Here is a 20,885-nt window from a genome sequence, read left to right as displayed (position 1 = left end):
ATCAATTAACAATGAAATATTAAAACTTTCCCCTCTGTATAAAAAAATGATAAAGAAAATGGATCCCACAGTGCAATATCCTAGGATGGTATCTGATTAGATTACAAAGAGTTTCACAAATCACCATTTGTCAAGTCACTGGTTTCACTAGAACAATTCTAATTTTCTTTCATTCATTAGAATCAAGAAGTCAAAAAAGTCAAAGAAAAATGCCTTACCTTCCTAAAATCTTCTGCACAGCTTGTTTAATGACAGTGATCAATTCTGTTAGGCCTATTAAAGAAAAAACAAACCTAAAAGCCTTGCTTAGTTTAAAAATTCCTCAATAATAAAAATAAATGAATTAAAATTAGTATAAAAGTCACAAATAAGAATCTTACCATCTCCAAGTAGGTGCTGAATACTTGATAAATACTGCTGTTGGACATCTGGGGGAGCAAGAATTGTCTGTACAGAACAGAAATACAGTTCAATTATCCAAGTTTTAAACTGGTAAATAAGTAATGTTTTCAATATAACTTTGGCTGAGATTTTTCAATATCTGAAATGATGGGAAAAGTAATATTTTTTAACATACCAAAAATTCTAGTTTCAACATATAAAAATTATTCATAATACTAAAAGTTCACAATCACATGAAATATAATAATATTTATTTCATAGAAATTGTTATCAGGATAAATAAGTTAAACTTTGAAACTCTTGAGGGAAAGAACAATGTCTATTTAAGTCTATTAAACTTACAGTGCCATTTTTACCAACTGCTGCATTATCCAGGTAAATATATCCACCAATTATGTTTAGCTGGACCCGCAAAAGAACAACCAGCATACAGGTACTGTATACAGCCACAATACTTCTTGTGAAACCTTCACAAAGAAAAGAAAACCATTTGGTACTGTGATTAATACAAATGTGTAAAATCATGAACCATCCCTATGGTTATTTTTTCATAAGATGACTTTTAAAAACGTATTTACAACTGTTTCTAGTATAAAAATATATCAATTCAAAATATTTCGGTCTCTCCTCACAATTGTTTAATAAAAATTAGGTATGATCCCTTAATTGAAACAATAACCAATGAAATATATTAGGTGAAAGAGGTATATACTATTAGCTTAGAAGGGAAAACAAGGTAAAGTCTGGGGAGCACAAAGAATTGTAGCTTCAGAACTCTTAGTTGTCAGTGGAGCTATTTTCAAGTAAGAGAAGATGGCTGAGTGTGGAAGAACTCTAGCCTTCAATGGCAGCCGGAGGAGGATGAGCCTGTTTAAGGACTATAGGAAGGTACAGAAAGACTGGGGAAACTTGGTAAGACAGGCTTCCCAGTAGCTTAGGACAGGGTGTTCAAAACAGAGGAGAGAGTGAAGGTGTTGACTGCTGCCGAGAGTCCTAGCAGGAGGAAAATGTCCAGTAGATTTGGCAACACAGAAGTTGTTACTGACACTTGAGAGACCTGCTTGGGTGAAGACACAGGTGTGGAAGCCAGGCTGCAGGGCTGTAGGGCATCAAAGCATGAGTGGGAGTGAAGAGAAGAAAGAGAATGTAGAAATCTTGGTCATAAGGATTATAAGAAAGCATAGGCCAGGCACGGTGGCTCATGCCTGTAACCCCAGCACTTTGGGAGGCCGAGGTGGGCGGATCACAACGTCAAGAGATTGAGACCATCCTGGCCAACATGGTAAAACCCTGTCTCTACTAAAAATACAAAAATTAGCTGGGCATGTCATCACGCACCTGTAGTGCCAGCTACTCGGGAGGCTAAGGCAAGAGAATCGCTTGAACCCGGGAGGCAGAGGTTGCAGTGAGCCAAGATTGCACCACTGTACTCCAGCCCGGCAACAGAGCAAGACTCCATCTCCCCTCACCCCCCATAAAAGGAAGTATAAAAGCTGAAAGGAAATACAGGGAACTAGAGAGGTTTGTTTTCAAATAGGCAAGGCTTAGCTGAAACTGGATCCCTTTCTTACACCTTATACAAAAATTAATTCAAGATGGATTAAAGATTTAAATGTTAGACCTAAAACCATAAAAACCCCAGAAGAAAACCTAGGCAATACCATTCAAAACATAGGTATGGGCAAGGACTTCATGACTAAAACACCAAAAGCAATGGCAACAAAAGCCAAAATGGACAAATGGCAACTAATTAAACTAAAGAGCTTCTGCACAGCAAAAGTAACTACCATCAGAGTGAACAGGCAACCTACAGAATGGGAGAAAATTTTTACAATCTACCCATCTGACAAAGGGCTAACATCCAGAATCTACAAAGAACTTAAACAAATTTACAAGAAAAAATCAAACAACCCCATCAAAAAGTGGGCAAAGGATATGAACAGACACTTCTCAAAAGCAGACATTTATGCAGCCAACAGACACATGAAAAAATGCTCATCATCACTGGCCATCAGAGAAATGCAAATCAAAACCACAATGAGATACCATTTCACACCAGTTAGAATGGCGATCATTAAAAAGGAAACAACAGGTGCTGGAGAAGATGTGGAGAAATAGGAACACTTTTACACTGTTGGTGGAACTGCAAACTAGTTCAACCATTGTGGAAGACAGTGTGGTGATACCTCAAAGATCTAGAACTAGAAATACCATTTGACCCAGCCATCCCATTAGTGTGTATATACCTAAAGGATTATAAATCATGCTGCTATAAAGACACATGCACATGTATGTTTACTGCAGCACTATTCACAATAGCAAAGACTTGGAACCAACCCAAATGTCCATCAATGATAGACTGGATTAAGAAAATGTGGCACATATACACCATGGAATACTATGCAGCCACAAAAAAGGACGAGTTCATGTCCTTTTGTAGGGACATGGATGAAGCTGGAAACCATCATTCTGAGCAAACTATTGCAAGGACAGAAAACCAAACACCACATGTTCTCACTCATAGGTGGGAACTGAACAATGAGAACACTTGAACACAGGGTGGGGAACATCACACACTGGGGCCTGTCGACACCGGGGCCTGTCGTGGAGTGGGGGGAGAGGGGAGGGATAGCATTAGGAGATATATCTAATGTAAATGATGAGTTAATGGGTGCAGCACACCAACATGGCACATGTATACATATGTAACAAACCTGCAGGTTGTGCACATGTACCCTAGAACTTAAAATATAATAAAAATGAAAACAACAACAACAACAAAAACAAATAGGCAAGGCTTAAGCATCATTCTGTTGACAAGGATTAGCTGAATGGATGGGAAAACAGGATAACAGTTCTGAGACAAGCAGATATGTAGGCCCTAGTTTAGCTTTTTGTTTCAATTTTTTATCACTAACAAAAGTTTACAATACAGTATCAAAGTAAATTTATGATCTGGATTGGAATAAAAATTTCCTTTAAAGTACATTAGAGATGTCAGTACCTAATAAAGGCATATGTAGTCTAGGACAATTTTACCTACCATCATCATCATAATAACAATAGAATTACCACGAACATTTACTGAATGCTTTCTATGACCAGACATTGATCTACTTGCTTTACCTGTACTATGTTATTTAATACTAACAACAATTCTAAAAGGCAGGTAAAGAAGAGTCATCTTAATAGAATGCAAACATTTCCCTTTATAAATATTTTAAGGATGTGCTGTCACACAGAATATGCAGGCTTACTTATTATCTTCAGATCCTCCCATATTTCTAGCTTGTTTGAAGGCCTAAAGAACAAAACAAAAAAATATGAAAATAATAATCTAGATAATCTAATAGAAAAGTCTGAATTTTATAGATCTATATTTACTTAAAAAAATAAAAGCAACACAGCATAACTGCAGAAAAGCAAGCCCACAAAATATAGTAAAAAAAATTTTAATTCCAGTAATCAATAACAACCACTTTCACTGGTATATATTCTTACAATCTTTTTCTCCTTGAGTGTTATGTATAGATTACAAAATCATATAGGAAACGCAGAGGAAATATTTCTTTCTTTTCCCTAACTTGCTGTTTTAGAAATAATGAAGTAGGTCCTATAATCCTTCAAAGGTAAATATGAAGTGTTTTTTTGTTTTACAATCATAAACACATGAATTTACACATATATTTCATGTGTATCAATCCACTGTAGTTATTATCTCTATCGATGTTCAAATTGCCTATCTTTCACTTCTGGAAGACTATTCACATTGCCTCCTGAATCCTTTTGATTTGTATAATCTTTTATTAGTCTTTTATAGCATCTACAGTTTCTGACATGAAAATTTGTTCTGGGTTCATCTCATTTAATTCTTGCTGCAGACTTGATATCACCAATTTCACTGGGTCCTGTTTTCTCATAGCAGGAAATGGTAGAGACCAAAACCTTTGATGAAGAATGTTTGTTGCTACTGGGTAGGTCATTATTTCTAAGATTTTTCCAGTGAACTAAGCTAATAAATGTTTATTTGTTTATTTGTGCATATAATCAAAAAGGTAATATACATCATGAATTCATACTGATATTTCTAAATTAGTCAAAATTTAGAAAATTAGTCTAAAATTAGTCAAAAGGTTTTTAACTTAATCTCATTGATCTTACATCCGTGTTTCTTTTTGTCTACATTAAAAATAGGTGAAACCAACATAATTACTAATTTGCTTTATCCCTCACTCTACACACAACAGTCTCAGTGTAAAAGAGTTTAAGGTTTCTGTTTTTCCAATTCTTTGTGTGTGAAGAGTATATATCCTACTAAGGATATACAGTGAAATTTCTGTTTCAAAGTAATTTAGCACAGTTTCTGTCTTTGTAGTTATACTACCAACTAGAATCACATGTCAGTTAATTTGATTTATGGTACTATATATTTTTGGACATTATTTTTTAAACACTATAGTTTTATAATATTAAATATTTATATGGTTCCCAAATCAAATTTATGTAATATGGTATATTCAAAAAAGTCTGTTCCTATCCCTCTTCATTTTCTCCCTTCTTCATAGGTGACGACTTAAAAAATGCTTTTTTTTGCTTTATATAAGCGAATATGTATATATACATTTATATCTGCCCCCTTAGATAAGTGAAAAATATTATACACATTTTTACCTTTTTAAAAATATAGCAATATATCTTGTGGAAATCACTCCATAGTACTACAGTAGTCCCTTCTTATCCTTGGGGGATACATTCGAAGACCCTCAGTAGATGCCTGAAACTGAAGATAGTACCAACCCCTACATATACTATGTTTTATCCTATACATATGTACCTATGATAAAGTTTAATTTATAAACTAGGCAGTGTAAAAAATTAACAACAATAACTCACAATAAAATAGCACAACCGTAATATGCCACCATCATTACTCTGGCACTTTGGGGCCATTATTAAGTAAAATAAAGGTTCCTTAAACACAAAGCACTGTGATACCTCAACATCCAATCTGATGGCTACTAAGTGACTAACAGGTAGATAGCATCTACAGCATGGATCCGCTGGACAAAGGGAGATTTCATCATGTTGTTCACAATGGCACACAACTGAAAGCTTAGGAATTGTTTATTTCTGGAATTTTCCATTTGATATTTTTAGACCATGGTTGTCATGGCTAACTGAAACCTTGGAAAGTGAAACCATGGATAAGGTGGATGGGACAATTGTATACAGATGGTAGCCACTTTTCTAACCAAAGTATAGTACACCATTGTATGGATGTACTATGTGGAGGTAGTTTAGTGCTTTTCAAACCACTAGTGGAAGGATCAGTTTTTTTTCTTTTTCCTTTCCAATCTGTCACAGACCAGCACTTTTGTTAAATACAATAAAAATAAATTACTAGAAAACATGAAATAAAAAAAACCACAGATATAGAAAATACAAGTCCATATTCTTTATTATTACTTTCAGACATAAATTTGCATTCCAATAAGAAATTGAGTTACTATTACAATTTTAAGGATACTACTAGCTTCTTGTCTTTCTTTCCCAATGAGCAGACTCTATAGTTTCAGTTACCTCTTTCCTAGATGGCACAGGTTCAGAAAATGTGTTGAGTAACTCACACAAGATACTGCTGCAACCTTAATCTAATCTAGTGTTCAAGACTCATGGCAGAATGTCATATGTATTTGGATTAAACTGGGAATCAACCACAATTCAAAGGTGAGGTATTCAATGTATCATAAGTGACTCATATCTCTTTTAGAATGCTCCCTCAGAAAAATTTCTAGGTACTTCTTATAAAAATTCTAAATGAAAAAAGATAAGAAAACAGTGGTTCTGAAAATTTCAATATAGAAAGTGCTTAGTAGTGAGCCATAACTGTGCCACTGTACTCCAGCTTGGGCAACAGAGTAAGACTCTATCTAAAAAAAAACCAAAACCAAACGAACAAAAAACTGTATTTTATTTGGGATGATTTAGGTGGGAGAAGACAGTTATAGTTATCCAGGACATTTCTTCATGTTTACACTCAACATTATCAGACCTTAAAAGTAGATTTTTAAATACTGATGCTTTTTTTTAAAAAACTCCAAAATCTACATAAAAGATTCCAAATCTACGTAGAACAGAGAAAAGTACCTTCAACACAAATATTCCTTTCAAATGATTTGTCTGATGGAAATCAACTCCAAGTTAAATACAACCAGACTCTTTAATGTCACTAAAATACCTTCATGGAGAAAAAAAAAAAAAAAAAAAAAGAATTAAACGAATCCTTTCAAAGTGTTCTACTTCTCTTATGATGGAGGATGTTTAAGATTTTTTGTTTTTGCATTGAAACTTCATTGCTATTATCAGTCTTCAAGAAGAGTACCAAATATCAAAAACAGTGATAACTGTTTATTTGCTATTATGAAGTTGGCAAACTAAGACTATCAAATCATCTACTTATTTCTCATTAGTTATTATCTTAGTTATTATCAGAAATAGTTTAAAGAAAAAAAAACTTGCTCAACAGGCTTATGTGAGACCAGAGTCTCATATAAAATTAATACAAAAGCAGTCATAAGATTGGAGGCCTTATTTAATCACACTTTGTAAGGGATCAAGCCCTTATTTATGCAAATATTTTTCAAATGGATATTACCCTTCTCCCCCAACCAAATTACAAATAGTAATTTCAAATCAAAAGAAAGCCAAGAAAAAGTAACATTGAAATATTTAAAGAGGAAACCGTGAATGAGGAGAACTGTGGCCCATCTTAAATTCTCCTCCCTGTGTACCGATTAAGAAAAGAGAATCACATCTTTTCTTTAAAGCTGTCCAGGATAATCCATCAAAATTAATCCCTTGGTTTTTTTGATACTCTTAAATTTTCCTTTTACTTTTTGTCATTGCACTAAATATGTCTGGAATTATGATAATTTATTTAGTCTACTTCCTCCTTTGGATGAAAAGGTCTTAAAGAGACTTGATCTTAACTATTAAATCCCCTAAAGCACATAGGGCCTTGCAGGAAACAGATTCACCAAGAAGGAAGAATGCCACCACGATTATTTTGTCTGTATTATGTTGCTTGTATAAAAATGCTATTCACTTATTTAATTTGTCTTGCCTTCTCATCACGACAAAAAGCAAGGAAATTAAAATCTACTTCTTTTCAATTCCTACCTATGTACATGCAAATGGTAATTATTTATTTGATCAAAAGCAATCTGCTTATGTTTCTTCTTCATAAAACTGTGTGAACTAATTTATAAGCTAAACCTTATATCGGTAAGAACGAAGGAAGGTCTGTCTACCTCTAAGAATGAAGAAATTTAAAAAGGGAAACCCCTCATCACTAGCATTCTGTTTTAATCAGATAAAAGAAATCTCAAGTACACAAATCCACTGTTATTTTGGGAAGTATTCTTTGAATATAGTAAGTGTTTTTAAATAAAATTCCCCACTTGTTATGTAGCCTGTCTGAGCACTCAATTCCTATTGCAAAATGAATAATAGTAACTGCCTCACAGGGATATTGTGTAAATTAAGTGGGAGCATATATGGAAGGTACCTAGCACCAGGGCTAGCACAGTGAGACAGTTTAGAAATAGAACTACTTTTCCCCTGGCTATTTGAAGGGTGATTAAAGGCAAGTGATTATTTTAGGAAGGCCACAATGATTAACATTTATTTAGTGAAACCATTTCCCTGCCCACCCTCCCATCATTGTCATTAAAATAAGAAGCCATTTCCTGCTGGAAGTCTTCTCAAATTAATACAGTATCATACCAAATTACAATACCCCAATACATGCTACACACAATATACAAGGTTACATATGTGAGTGCTTTTGGAAACAGCAAACTGCCATGGCAATGTAAATTATTAGTACTGCATGCTCATGTTATGTTTGTATTTCATTTTGGTAGTAATTTAAAATATAAGTCCTGTATATCTCATTTATTTAAAACGCATGTTCACATACTTTATTACACCATAAGCTCTTTCTGAAAGAAGCACAATATTTAACGTAACTTTGTTAGCTTCACAGCATCTGGTTCAGGAACACATTTCACAAGCACTCCATAATTAAATTTGTGAACAATTTCAAAGTGCTATAAGGTCTATTTATATGAAAAACAATACATACAAATATCATTGCCTTGAATGCTTTATGCAAAAAAGTAGAGCATAGACAAAATAAATATGGGTTCAGTGATATATTTAGTATTTTTCTTACTGAGCCTATATAAACTTTAATTAGATAGAAAAATAACAAAGATTTTTGAAAAGTGTATCAGTTCATTCTATAAACTTTAAGTGCAGTGCTTAAACAGAAAATGCTGTAACTTGCATTTACCTGTTTTTTAGCAGAGCTGTGAGGCTCTCGGAATTCAGTTGCTGCATTAAGGCCTCTCTCAGTGTTGGAAGCATGGACAGCACTGTAATACAAACAAAAAAATTGAAAAGGTCACAAGTGATATGACTGCCCTCACTAAGAAATGTGCATTGTTTTATGCTATATGATAGGGCTAGCAACTAGCAAGAGTCAGAAGGGAAAGTCAGGGCTAGACAATTCAAATTATTATGATTATTATAAAACGATTATATCCTAACAAATCATTTATCTGCTTATGTAATTTAACAAAATTATATAAACATTATGATCACAGCAACACAAGTACACACAGAAGAAACAATAGAAAGAATTATTCTCAGATTTTAACAGTGGTGGTCTTTGAGCTATGGATTATGAACAATTCCTTTTTTTTCTTTTCCATACTCTCCAAATTTTTTACAATAAGTGTTTACTTCTGATATAATGACAATGATCAAAAAAATTTTTATATTCAGCTATACTTTTTGCTTCATTTTTCATTCTAATTTTTAAAAAGTTTATTAATTAAATACTACAAAGTAATAAACATTTATTATAACCTAGACAAAAGCGTACTGGGTTAGGAACTAAGAGTTGCTGAGTTTTAGTTTTGTCAGTAGGTATTATTTGTTACTGTTTATTGTAAATGTTTACTGTTTGTAATACTACAAAGCAATAAACATTTATTATAACATAAATAAAAATGCACTGGGTTAGAAACTAAGAGTTGCTGAGTTTTAGTTTTAGTTTTGTCAGTGGCTGTTGTTTGTTATTGTTTCTTACTCCCAGGAATAATGTGAAGATGAAATGAGACTAGCGATCTATGGGAAAAAAACTTCATGTGATTTTTAGGAGTTTATTTATGGCTCTACATGTGGAATAAGAAATGCTGGAGAATAAGAATCTGTCATGGGATTAGAGAAAAAAAAGAAATGGAGAAATATACACATAAAAATGTAAAATGAGTCTCTAAACCCTAAAAAAGTAATGATAACGAAATGAAAAAATATGAAGACCACCACATTCCTTTTTTTTTTTTTGAGACAGAATCTCACACTGTCACCCAGGCTGGAGTGCAATCGTGCAATCACGGCTCACTGCACCCTTGACCTCCTGGGCTCAAGCGATCCTCCTGCCTCAGATTCCCAAGTAGCTAGGACTAGAGGCATGGGCCTCCATGTCCAGCTAATTTTTTAAATTTTTTGTACAGATGAGGTCTCACTATGTTGCCCAAGCTTGTCTTGAACTCCTGGGCTCCAGCAATCCTCCCACCTTGGCCTCCCAAAGTGCTGGGATTACAGGTGTGAGTCACCACACCTGGCTATGAACACCATATTCTAAAAGGGAAAACTTCTTGGGTAAGAAAACTACTTATATCTACCCCAAAGCACTCATTTTTTTTCTAGTATATCAATTACATCTTATCCAAAGGAACAGAAATTTGATATTATTTGTAACACCATTATCAATGCTCATGTTATGAATTGTACAAAAAATGCAGAATGTGCAGAAAGCTAATTTGGAAAGTTTTCATTAAACCTATATTTTGGCTCTTAGAGATTAAATATTTTACTTTTAATTGCCTATAGTCAGCTATTTGCTCATCTTAGGGTTGCATCATGGAAATGTGTGACCCTTATCTTTTGCTGGAGGAGCATAGTTAATTAACAACCCCATCTGCCACTCCTCTGGATCCATCACCATGTTTGCACTGCTCCCAGCCAATGACACTGCTTGGATGGGCACACTAAAGCAGGCCCATTTCTGCAGGTCTCTTCTACTAGAAACTTTGGCTTGCACACTCTTCATTGGTCTCCCAATGCTTTCTTAGAACTGTGCTGTAGTCTGAGACTTTTCTTGCCTAATCTTTCTTCCTTCCTTGTCTTTTTCCCTTCCCAAGTGTCAGACCTGCACTGTGGCCTAAACGCTTCGCTTGCCTCTTCTTCTGCTTCCCTTCCCCTTTATTCTTTACAGGCATTTCTACTAGTAGATCTCTTGTACATCTAATCCCATCCTAGCATCTGCTTCCAGGGGAACCAAACTGACACAAGGGTCCATATCAAACTTGAGATGTATTTTAAGACCCCAGCAGCTACATTTTACTTTTTTTTTTTGAGACAGAGTTTCACTCTTGTTGCCCAGGCTGGAGTGCAATGGCGTGATCTCGGCTCACTGCAACCTCCACCTAACAGGTTCAAGTGATTCTCTTGCCTCAGCCTCCCAAGTAGCTGGGATTACAGGCATGCACCACCACACCCAGCTAATTTTGTATTTTTAGTGGAGACAGGGTTTCTCCATGTTGGTCAGGCTGGTTTCAAATTCCTAACCTCAGGTGATCCACCAGCCTCGGCCTCCCAAAGTGCTGGGATTACAGGTGTGAGCCACTGCGCCTGGCCCATTTTATTATTTTTTGAAAATTCAAATAATAACCAGAAATGGACCATTCTCTAAAAATTCATTAAAATGTCCTAGGCAGTGCCAATACATTGAATGCTGAATGTCAATTTAAATAATTTTGTAATTTTTAAAAAGTTATCATTTACCGAGTATTTGTTATACATCAAGCACTTTATAGGCATTATCTCATCATGGCTTCACAAAACATTTATGAAGTGGCTTTTATAATGTTCATTTTACTCTCAGAATTGTCATTATGTATAGTATTTGTGATTACTATTTGCTTTGCAGAATGAAGGTATTCGGAGTATTACTACTTCAAATATTAAAAATCATACTCCAGTTGTAATTTTGGATGTGCCTCTTACCCTTCTTAATCTCAGCCTCCAGTAAAATGAGGTAAGTAAACTAATAATAAAGGCCTTTAACTCTAAAAAATTTCTACTTTTAAAATTAAATAAGGAGAATGTACCTTTACAAATTCTTTCTAAATTAATTGTTCTTGAAAGAATGTTAAAGAAATGAGTAAGCTTTAAACAATAAAAAAGAAAAACAAGCTTTGCATGGATTTGAGAACTAATTTTTCAGTTATGCCAGTTAGAACACACTGTTCTCTTCAAATATGGGCAGGCTGATTTTGTGATGGCATTCTCCCAGGACTATGTTTCTAGCTCTGGAGGTTAAATTATTGCCTTTAATTAACATTGCCTGAGTGTATACTATTGTGGATGACTCACAGGTCTATAGTTGACTACTGTAAATTTAATAAACTTAATGACTCTTTCCTATGGCCCATAAGCCCAGTGGGATCAAGCCTACTTCTGCAGCCTTGTTTCCTATCACTGCCATTGTTCATTCTGCTCTAGCTACATGGCCTTTTTGCTGTGTCCTGAGAGTACCAAGCTTGTTCCTGCCTCAGGCATTTCACATGGCTTCCTCCATTGTAACATTTGGTTTCTGCTCAAATGTTACATCAAAGAAACCTGACTCTACTGATCCCCTGTCTTAAATAACGTTCCAGCCCTCACATGGCTTTATGTTCCATATGGCAGCCATCACTGCCTAAAGTTACTTATTTGTTGTTTACCATCTTTTCCTCTCCCTAGAATATAAACTCCAAAAGTCAGGGGCTTTTTGTTGTTGTTGTTCACTTCCTGCTTCCCCAGGCCTGGATACAAGTATTTGCTGAATGAATAAATAAAATGAATGAACTGATTTTTAAAATTCACATTAAAATGATTACATTCAGTTAAATCATTCAAACACTTGCTAGATTTACCATCCTTTCTTTGCCTTTTCCTCTAAATTTGATCCTGGTAATATGCAAATTAATACAAACCGTCAAACAACTTTACACATGTATAAATATTTCTCTGTCTTACCTGTCATATTGCAAGTCCTCTGGTTACTTTCAAAATGATATTGTCGTCGTGCTTGGGCAATGTATTCTGCAGCCTCCCTTTCCTGTATTTCTCTGATTTTCTTCTGTCCGTATTTCCCCAGAATATATACTCCTACAATCATTAAAAAAGTACTATATTCATTAGAGTACCAAAAATTCTACACCGTATTTTTAACCTACTTTATCCAATTATAAGTTTTATATCAGTGGATAGCTAAAATTACATTTTTAAAACCTAAATAAAGAATTTTGTAAGACTGGCCCGAAGAAAAGGAAATCAGCAAGTTTACAGCCAATGACAGAGGAAATGATGGGCACATAAGGACTAGGTTTGAAGAAGGGAAAGGAATTAAATCTAAAAAGTCTGGCTGGGCGTGGTGGCTCAGGCTTGTAATCCCAGCACTTTGGGAGGCCGAGGCGGGCGGATCACAAGGTCAGGAGATCGAGACCACAGTGAAACCCCGTCTCTACTAAAAATACAAAAAATTAGCCGGGCGTGGTGGTGGGCGCCTGTAGTCCCAGCTACTCGGAGAGGCTGAGGCAGGAGAATGGTGTGAACCTGGGAGGCGGAGCGTGCAGTGAGCCGAGACTGCGCCACTGCACTCCAGCCTGGGCGACAGAGCAAGACTCCGTCTCAAAAAAAAAAAAAAAAAAAAAAAGTCTGGCAGTGCCTTTACTAGTAGACTAGAGATATTCTACATGTCCAGCAATGGAGAATTGTTTAAATAAATGATAGTCTAGCCATACAATGAAATCTTATGCAGCAATTAAAAACCACATTGCTAAATAATGACTCAAGGAAATATCCACGTTATACTGTTAGGTGATAAAATAAGATCCCGGAAATTTTACTTTTTTTAATGGAAACAGGTACAAAAAATAGGTGAGTTTTAATTTCTAAAATATAATAAACAATGATCACTGCTGAATGGTGGGATAAGAGGTCATTTTGTCCCCTATATTTTCTTCAATGAACACAAAATACTTTTTAAAAATATAAGATAAAATTTTTAAAAGGAACAATGAAAGAAAGGTAGTTAGTCAGGCAGAAATCTATTTATCCATCCATGTGTTAGAAAAATCTCTTTGAGATAAGGAGAGAAAATACAACTCTCTCATCTAAAAATTAGTAACTTAATTGGAAAAAAAAGAGGGAAGAGGGTACAGAAACTCCTAAATTGTAACACCACAGGATAAGAATATAGGTGGTGTCATGTGGCCTGTGATTTAACAGATTTGAGCATAGGCAGTATGATATAAATGTGTACATTTTAGTCTATATCTGAGGGGCAGTCAGTTTTCCTAGCTGGGAATGTGAACATTCCAGAGCGTTTAGTTAGCCACACTTGATCAAATGCCATATTCTAAGGCTTAGCTCTTCAACTAGCTTTTATCACTGATCAGCACCAAATATTTTTAATTAGCATAATGAGTATCAGCAATGGATTTTCATAGATTAAATTAATGGTTTTCAAGATACTGGACTAGCTAAAACATTTTAGTAATATTCATATGAACTAGAATATATGAATCAAACAAGTCCTTCACCTTTGCCTGGGAGCCTTAGCTGCTAGTTCAAGGGATTCTTAATCAACTGAGTTAACCAGGTAGCCAACCAAATCCTACAGCTAGAATACTGTTGCATTTTCTTCAGGTAAATCTTTTATAAGCAGTTCTGCGGTAGCGTGAAACAAGGACAGAACACTGGAACTTCAATAAGCTTACAGAACAGGTTGTGTTACTTTTAATCTCTGTTTGCCAGTAGATGTTTTTAAGTGTGCCAGAACTTGGTTTCATTATAACCTGAGAGCCAGGTTGTAAGGAATTAACTAATGCTCACCTACCTCCCACTGTCTGTGACCCCCAGTATCTACTAAACATAACCTAAGAATTGTGCATGACCTAAGTAATTAGATTTGGTCTGTCACAGGTAGAAAGTGGGTAGCCCTCTAAGAACTGCAAAGCAAATACATATCCTGAATTATTTTCACTAATACAGGTGCTACAGGTGAACTGATAAAATATTACATACTCTTAAAAATAGTAGTTCAGTAAAAGGGTATGCGCTAAAAACAATTAGAACTACAGTATGATTGCTGTTGCTATGTTTATATGCAAATTAATGTATTATAACAAAGCTTAAAGAAGAAATGAGAGTTCACATAAGTGGCTTCATGGCTACCTTTCCTGTACTCCATTCTAAAGAAACTGATGATAGTGCTACAATACCAACAAAGGAAACTGACTTATATTTCACAAAGTTACTCTATGACAGGCAACTCTGACATAATAGATCTCAAGGAATTGTTTGTATCTTATTTGCACAACAGCTTACGAAAGTTACGTGTAAAATGATTATTTCTCAAATTATACTGTAAAATCAAACACTAAGATGACACTTTTTGCACAGCTAAGAATTTTTTTCATTAATAATAGTAAATTTGATTGGTGTCTTTTTTCTGGGGAGAAGGTCCACTGCTTTAATCAGAGTCTCAACAAATCTGATGATTTTTTTAGGAACTGTTATTTAACACATTTCAGCATAGGCTGTATGATATAAGTGTGTACATTTTGGTCTATATCTGAGGGGAAGTCAATTTTCCTGAGTGTCATATTTTCCTGAATGTGAAATGAGAATGTGAACATTATAGAGTAGTTAGTTAGCCACACTTTGATATTCTAACTAAACTAAAAAAGAAAATTAATTGTCATGGGAGCCCCAACACCTCAAAATGTGACCTTATTTGGAAATAGAATCTTTACAGTGGTAATCAAGTTAAAATGAGGTCATTAGGGTGGGTCCTAATTCAGTAAGACTTGTCCTTATAAAAGGAAACTTGGACGTCGACAATTGCAGAGGGAAGACGAAGCAAAAACAGAGGAGATGGCTATCTATGAGCCATGGTGAGGGGGTTGGAATAGATCCTTCCTTTATACTCTGCAGAAGGAACCAATCCTGATCTTAGACTTTTAAATTTCAGGATTGTAAGATAATAAATTTCTGTTGCTTAAGCTGCTCATTTTGTGGTACTTGGAAATCAGACTAAAATCACACAATCCATTATCTTTCTTTAGCACTGAACTAAGTTCTTATACAAGGTCTAATTCACCCAGGCTCATAAATTCTGATTTTGTCAGATTTGTTCCCTTAGAAAAATAAGAATGAGGACAGGTAATTCATTAGCTAAAACATGGAGCTCATGACTATCTGGTATCAAGTAGTTAGTGACTTTTAAGAAAGTCCCTTCCTCCCTCTGTGTCTAAATTTCTTCATCCATAAAATGAAAGATTGGGATTATATGAGCTTTAATGTTTCTTTTGTAGCTATGACTTTATGTATTAACAATGAAAATATTTACTAAATACCTTAAAAAATAAATGTCAAATGCTTTGAGTTTTCCATTAATAACATTACTAGTAAAATAAGACTTCTAGTCTTTCCACAATTCAGTTGTTTTAAAGCCATCTCTTGGTCTTCTCTTTCTGGATGAAAATCCCTACAATGCAACTATTTCACAAGGTTAATAATTTCAAAAAACGTTTGAAAATAACCTATTGTTCCCAATCCAACAGATCACAAAATCCTACTATAGTATTCTGATTCTATTTCAGACACATTTTCTAAATCTTGCCAATTATCTACAACTTCTTTATCACTGTCTTCACTTAGACCCTAAAAATTAATGTTCTTGAACTGGTTCAATAGTTCCCTAACTCTTCAGTTTCTGGTCCCACACCTGTTTAACCCATCTTATATATGCAAAGTGATTTTCTAAAACATAAATCTCATTATATCACTCATGTTTTTGGAATACTTCAACATCTTGCCATCATTTCTTAATGTGGTTTCCCTGTTCCACTTACATCACAATCACTTGGGACAATTAAAAATGTAGCCTTTAAGGACACTCCTTGAAAATACCCCTAAATGGGCCGGGCGTGGTGGCTCATGCCTGTAATACCAGCACTTTGGGAGGCCGAGGCGGGCGGATTACGAGGTCAGGAGATCGAGACTATCCTGGCTAACACGGTGAAACCCCGTCTCTACTAAAAATACAAAAAAAAAAAAAAAAATTAGCCGGGCATGGTGGCGGGCGCCTGTAGTCCCAGCTACTCAGGAGGCTGAGGCAGGAGAATGGTGTGAACCCGGGAGGCGGAGCTTGCAGTGAGCCGAGATTGTGCAATTTAAGTAGAAATTCTTCCTTATAAAGCTTTGCCTGACATCTTCACACTTTCTTCTCATCTATTCTCCCACAACACCCTGCTCTATTTTTGTACTATACTATCATACTACTTTTATTTCCATTTCTGTACCATGAGTTCAAAGTCAGGATCTGTCTTATTCCTTTGTATTTCCAGAGTAAAGTACAGTGAGATCAGGCACTTACTCTCATTCAAATGTTTGTTCAATGACAGAATGAATGAATGAATGAATGAATGAATGAATAAAAAATGTGAAGAAGCCAGAGATTACAGGATTTAAGGTATAAATCCAAGTCAATGTTCTGAGTTTTTCAGAAACCAGCAAGTCAATAAATATGAATCTGGTTGCTCTCTGTTCTCCAACACTTTTTCCAGTGCAATGGTTCTCAAAGTGTGGCATGGGCACCCCTGGGGTCTTTAAGACCATTTCAGGGGGTCTATAAAATCAAAACTGTTTTTGTAATAATACTAAAATGTTATTTGCCTTTTTCATTCTCATTCTATCATGAGTATACAGTGGAGTAACTCAGAGGTTACATGATGTGTGATATCACAACTGACAGAATATAGAAAGAGATGAGAATCCAGCTTTCTTCAATTAAGCCAAACATTAAAAAGATTTGCAAAATGTAAAACAATGACACTCATTAATTTTTTGAAAATGTTATGTATGTTAATATGTAATAGGTTTATTATTTTAAAATGAATATTTTAAAAAATTTCATTTTAATTTTGAATATCATAACTATTAATCGATACAAAATTTAGAAAGCTTTTGAGGGTCCTTAATTTTTCAGAATGTAAAGGAGATCTTAGATCAAAAAGTTTGGGAGTCAATTCTCTAGTCTTTTCACAAACTGGTCAAATTATGCGAGGCTCAGTGGCTCATGCCTGTAATTCCAGCAGTTTAGGAGCCTGAGGCAGGACAATTGCTGGAGGAGTTCAAGACCAGTCTGAGCAATGTAGTGAGACCCCCATCTCTACAAAATAATTAAAAATTAGCCAAGTATGATGGTGCACACCTGTAGTCCTAGATACTTGGGAGGCTATGAGAGGATCGCATGAGTGAGAAAAGTGTGAAGATGTCAGGCAAATCTTCATAAGGAAGCCTTTCTACTTGCCTTACATTGTAAAGCTAGCAAAGGAGAAATCAAGGCTGCAGTGAGCTATGATCACACCATTGTATTCTAGCCTGGGTAACAGAGCAAGATCCTGTCTGAAAAACAAAAAACCAAAAAAACCCCAAAAACCAAACACACCCAAATCCCCCAAACTGGTCAAATTATACAAACGTGTAAACCAATTAGTTACCCATCTAAAAATCGAGGGAACAGAAATTGCTACTTAAGAAGGCCTGCTACTCAAGGTTTTACTTACTTATTTACCCCACTATTGAATGGCCAAACTTCTCTGAGCATGCCTGTTGATATACTCCCCAGCTTTCAAGCTTGTCAAAATGTGTCTCTTCTTCCATGAAATTCTTCCTGATTTTTCATAACTGCATATGCTACTTGCCAGTGTGATCTGTACAGCATTTTTTCACCTCTCTTGTTTTTCTGTGTCTTAATTACATGTATACTTGCTTTTCCTTCCTATCAGACCATAAAGGCCATGAAAGCACAGTGATATAATGTGGAAAGAGAATGTGCTTTGGGGTCCAACACACCTGGGTTTGAATTCCAGTTTCCCTTCACTAATTCTGAGACCTGAGGCAAGTTTCTTAAATTCTTAGGGCTCTTGTTGCCACATTTTTGAATGGGGATAATAATAATTGCCTTCTTGTCATTCTGCCTAAATAGGAAGAGCTTAGCACCATGCCCAGCGTAAAGTGGGCACCCAATAAATAGTAGCTGTTACTATTAAAAATATATAAATCTTGTATTTCCATTCATATTACCTTCAGCATTATAGGCACTTGATAAATATTTCTTAAGTTAGATTAATTAAACTCTAACACACTGTAGAACTTTCTCCCTGAAGCAGAAAGAATATGAGACTCAAACAAATGCCAACCATGGTCATCTACTCTTCCTTTCTTTTCAGACTGACTCCTTTTTTGAAATAAAACACTAGGATTATTTTCTCTTTCTGGCCGTCTGAACTTTTCTTTTTTTTGCATTCCTCTTATTCTGTAACTATATAAGCTCTTGTTAGTTTTTTTAAAAAAATTATAAGTTTCTTTTAAGTATACTCTTTTGCTTCCCCTGTGATTATTTCTAATTTACCACAAGGTTGTTCCATAAGCTGAAGGAGTATTCCTTCTGCTAAAGAGATAATTTTCCTTCCTTCAGTAAAGGCAAAAATACTTTATTTGTATTTCTTCAATCACACATATATTTTTAGCTTTTATAAATAAAATGGACTCTGTAGTCTTAGGATAATTTAGATATACATTAGATACTAGAGACTGAAGATATCAGAAAATACCTTTTATATATAAAGGATTTCTCGAAGGTGTTCAAAATTTACATAATGCTTATTATTGATTTGTGATAGACCTCAGAGACATGCAAAACACCATCCTTGGCTCAGCAACAAGAATTCTGTTTCAAACTTTTAAGCATCACCAAAACCTGAACTATTGATGCTAAAAGTATTGTTAATTTCAAATTGTTTGGGGAGAACAGAATACAATCTAATACGTATTGTTAATTTCAAATTGTTTGGGGAGAACAGAATATAATCTAATACGTACTATTAATTTCAAATTGTTTGGGGAGAACAGAATACAATCTAATACTAAGAGAAAAGCCAACCAAATTATTTGGGAAACTCTGTTCTTGATTTGAAGTACTTTTGTAAACATAGCATGTAATAAGTGGTAAGACTATTTCTCAAAAACTCAAGTTCTAACAAATTCCCTCTTTTATAGTTCCTAGATGTCCTTTTCATATAATTCACGAAGCTTTTTATTCCCTCCTTCAAATCCCTGTATATTATCACATGAGCATTGTATGAGGGAAAAGCGTCTCAAGATTTTTATCTGATCTGTTTCTAAATCTCCTCTGGGCCTGTGCAACTCAGTTATGTCAGCTAGATTACAATGATCCCAACCTTGAAGATCCTGAGGAAGATTGCACAACATCCCTCAAGCATTTTTCTTACTGCCATAGTTTGTATTCTAAAATGGCAGAAACAGAGATAAAATATTTTCTTTATCTAATCCATATCTTTCAGTCCTTTAGGACAACTGCGCTGTTTTCAAAAATTCAAATCGACTTTAACCACCACCCGAAGTGCAGCCTGTAGGTAACTTCCCTAGATTATTATTAAACTCCTGAGAAGGGTGAGAGCCAAAGTACCAAGAGTGCCAAACAGAAATGAAGAATCTCACAGGAAAGCAGAATTTTTTTTTTTGAAGTTCCTGTAAGAGAATGGTGCCTTGAAACAGAAACTTAAACTGTGATGAGTTCTCCAAAGGTCCGTGAGAAAAAAGGATAGGTGAGAAATAGAGTTAAGAGGCGGTGACAGGGCAAAGAGCACAGAGGCATTTCTCAACTGCAGAGATGGGAGAAACCTGGAGGTTGGTCACCTCCCTTTTCATCCCATGGTTGATCGAATCCCCTCTACATATCCCAGACTAGGATCGCCCGACCTGTCCTTATTTTAGAAAAAAAAAGTCACCTCTCCCACCCCCTTCTCCCAATGCCCCCTTTCAAGCACGTTGTCACCCACCTCCAAGGACCGTGCCCAGGAAGATGCATTTCTTTTTGTGGCGTTTCAGAAAATTCCATACAGACCTCAGCATCTTTAGGCCCTAGGGGTGTGGGGTGACTAGGGGTGAGGGGCTGCTTCACCAGGAAACTGTTTCTTCGTCACCTGGCCCAGATGACCCAGCAAGAGCGCCGTCGTCCCGCTCTGTGCTCTCCCGAAATCACAAACGTGACTTTCCGCAGAGACTGTCACCGGAGCGGCAAGGGGGCGTGGACTACAGCAAAACAGCTACGCTTTCTGCCTCTGCCGCCGCGCAGCCGCCGCCGCTCACTGGTCCGACACGCACAGGTCCGTTCAGAAATAGCTCCCGAGTGCCTTTGCATTCGACTCCCCCGGAAACGGGGGCCCGGGCCCGCCGCGTTCCGCTTCCCGCGCTCCTCCTCCGCCGCGGCC

The 20,885-nt window shown here is 35.8% G+C and overlaps 1 protein-coding gene across 2 annotated transcripts in view; it reads right to left on the bottom strand.

The window, feature by feature from the left end:
- Positions 1-20,873, bottom strand: part of PEX3 (peroxisomal biogenesis factor 3) — a 39,009-nt gene extending 18,136 nt beyond the window's left edge. For both annotated transcript variants that reach the window (XM_055266098.2, XM_055266106.2), the window contains exons 1-7: positions 20,454-20,873; positions 12,556-12,687; positions 8,759-8,840; positions 3,660-3,703; positions 745-869; positions 381-447; positions 219-273 (exon numbers count right to left, since the gene is read on the bottom strand). In XM_055266098.2, coding sequence (XP_055122073.1) covers positions 219-273; positions 381-447; positions 745-869; positions 3,660-3,703; positions 8,759-8,840; positions 12,556-12,687; positions 20,454-20,526 — 578 coding nt within the window. In that variant the 5' untranslated portion in view covers positions 20,527-20,873. The remainder of the gene's footprint in view (positions 1-218; positions 274-380; positions 448-744; positions 870-3,659; positions 3,704-8,758; positions 8,841-12,555; positions 12,688-20,453) is intronic.
- Positions 20,874-20,885: the final 12 nt, after the last annotated feature.

Source organism: Symphalangus syndactylus, chromosome 2 (genome assembly GCF_028878055.3).
Source record: "Symphalangus syndactylus isolate Jambi chromosome 2, NHGRI_mSymSyn1-v2.1_pri, whole genome shotgun sequence".
Lineage (NCBI taxonomy): Eukaryota > Metazoa > Chordata > Mammalia > Primates > Hylobatidae > Symphalangus > Symphalangus syndactylus.
This window is presented reverse-complemented; position numbering and strand designations above follow the sequence as displayed.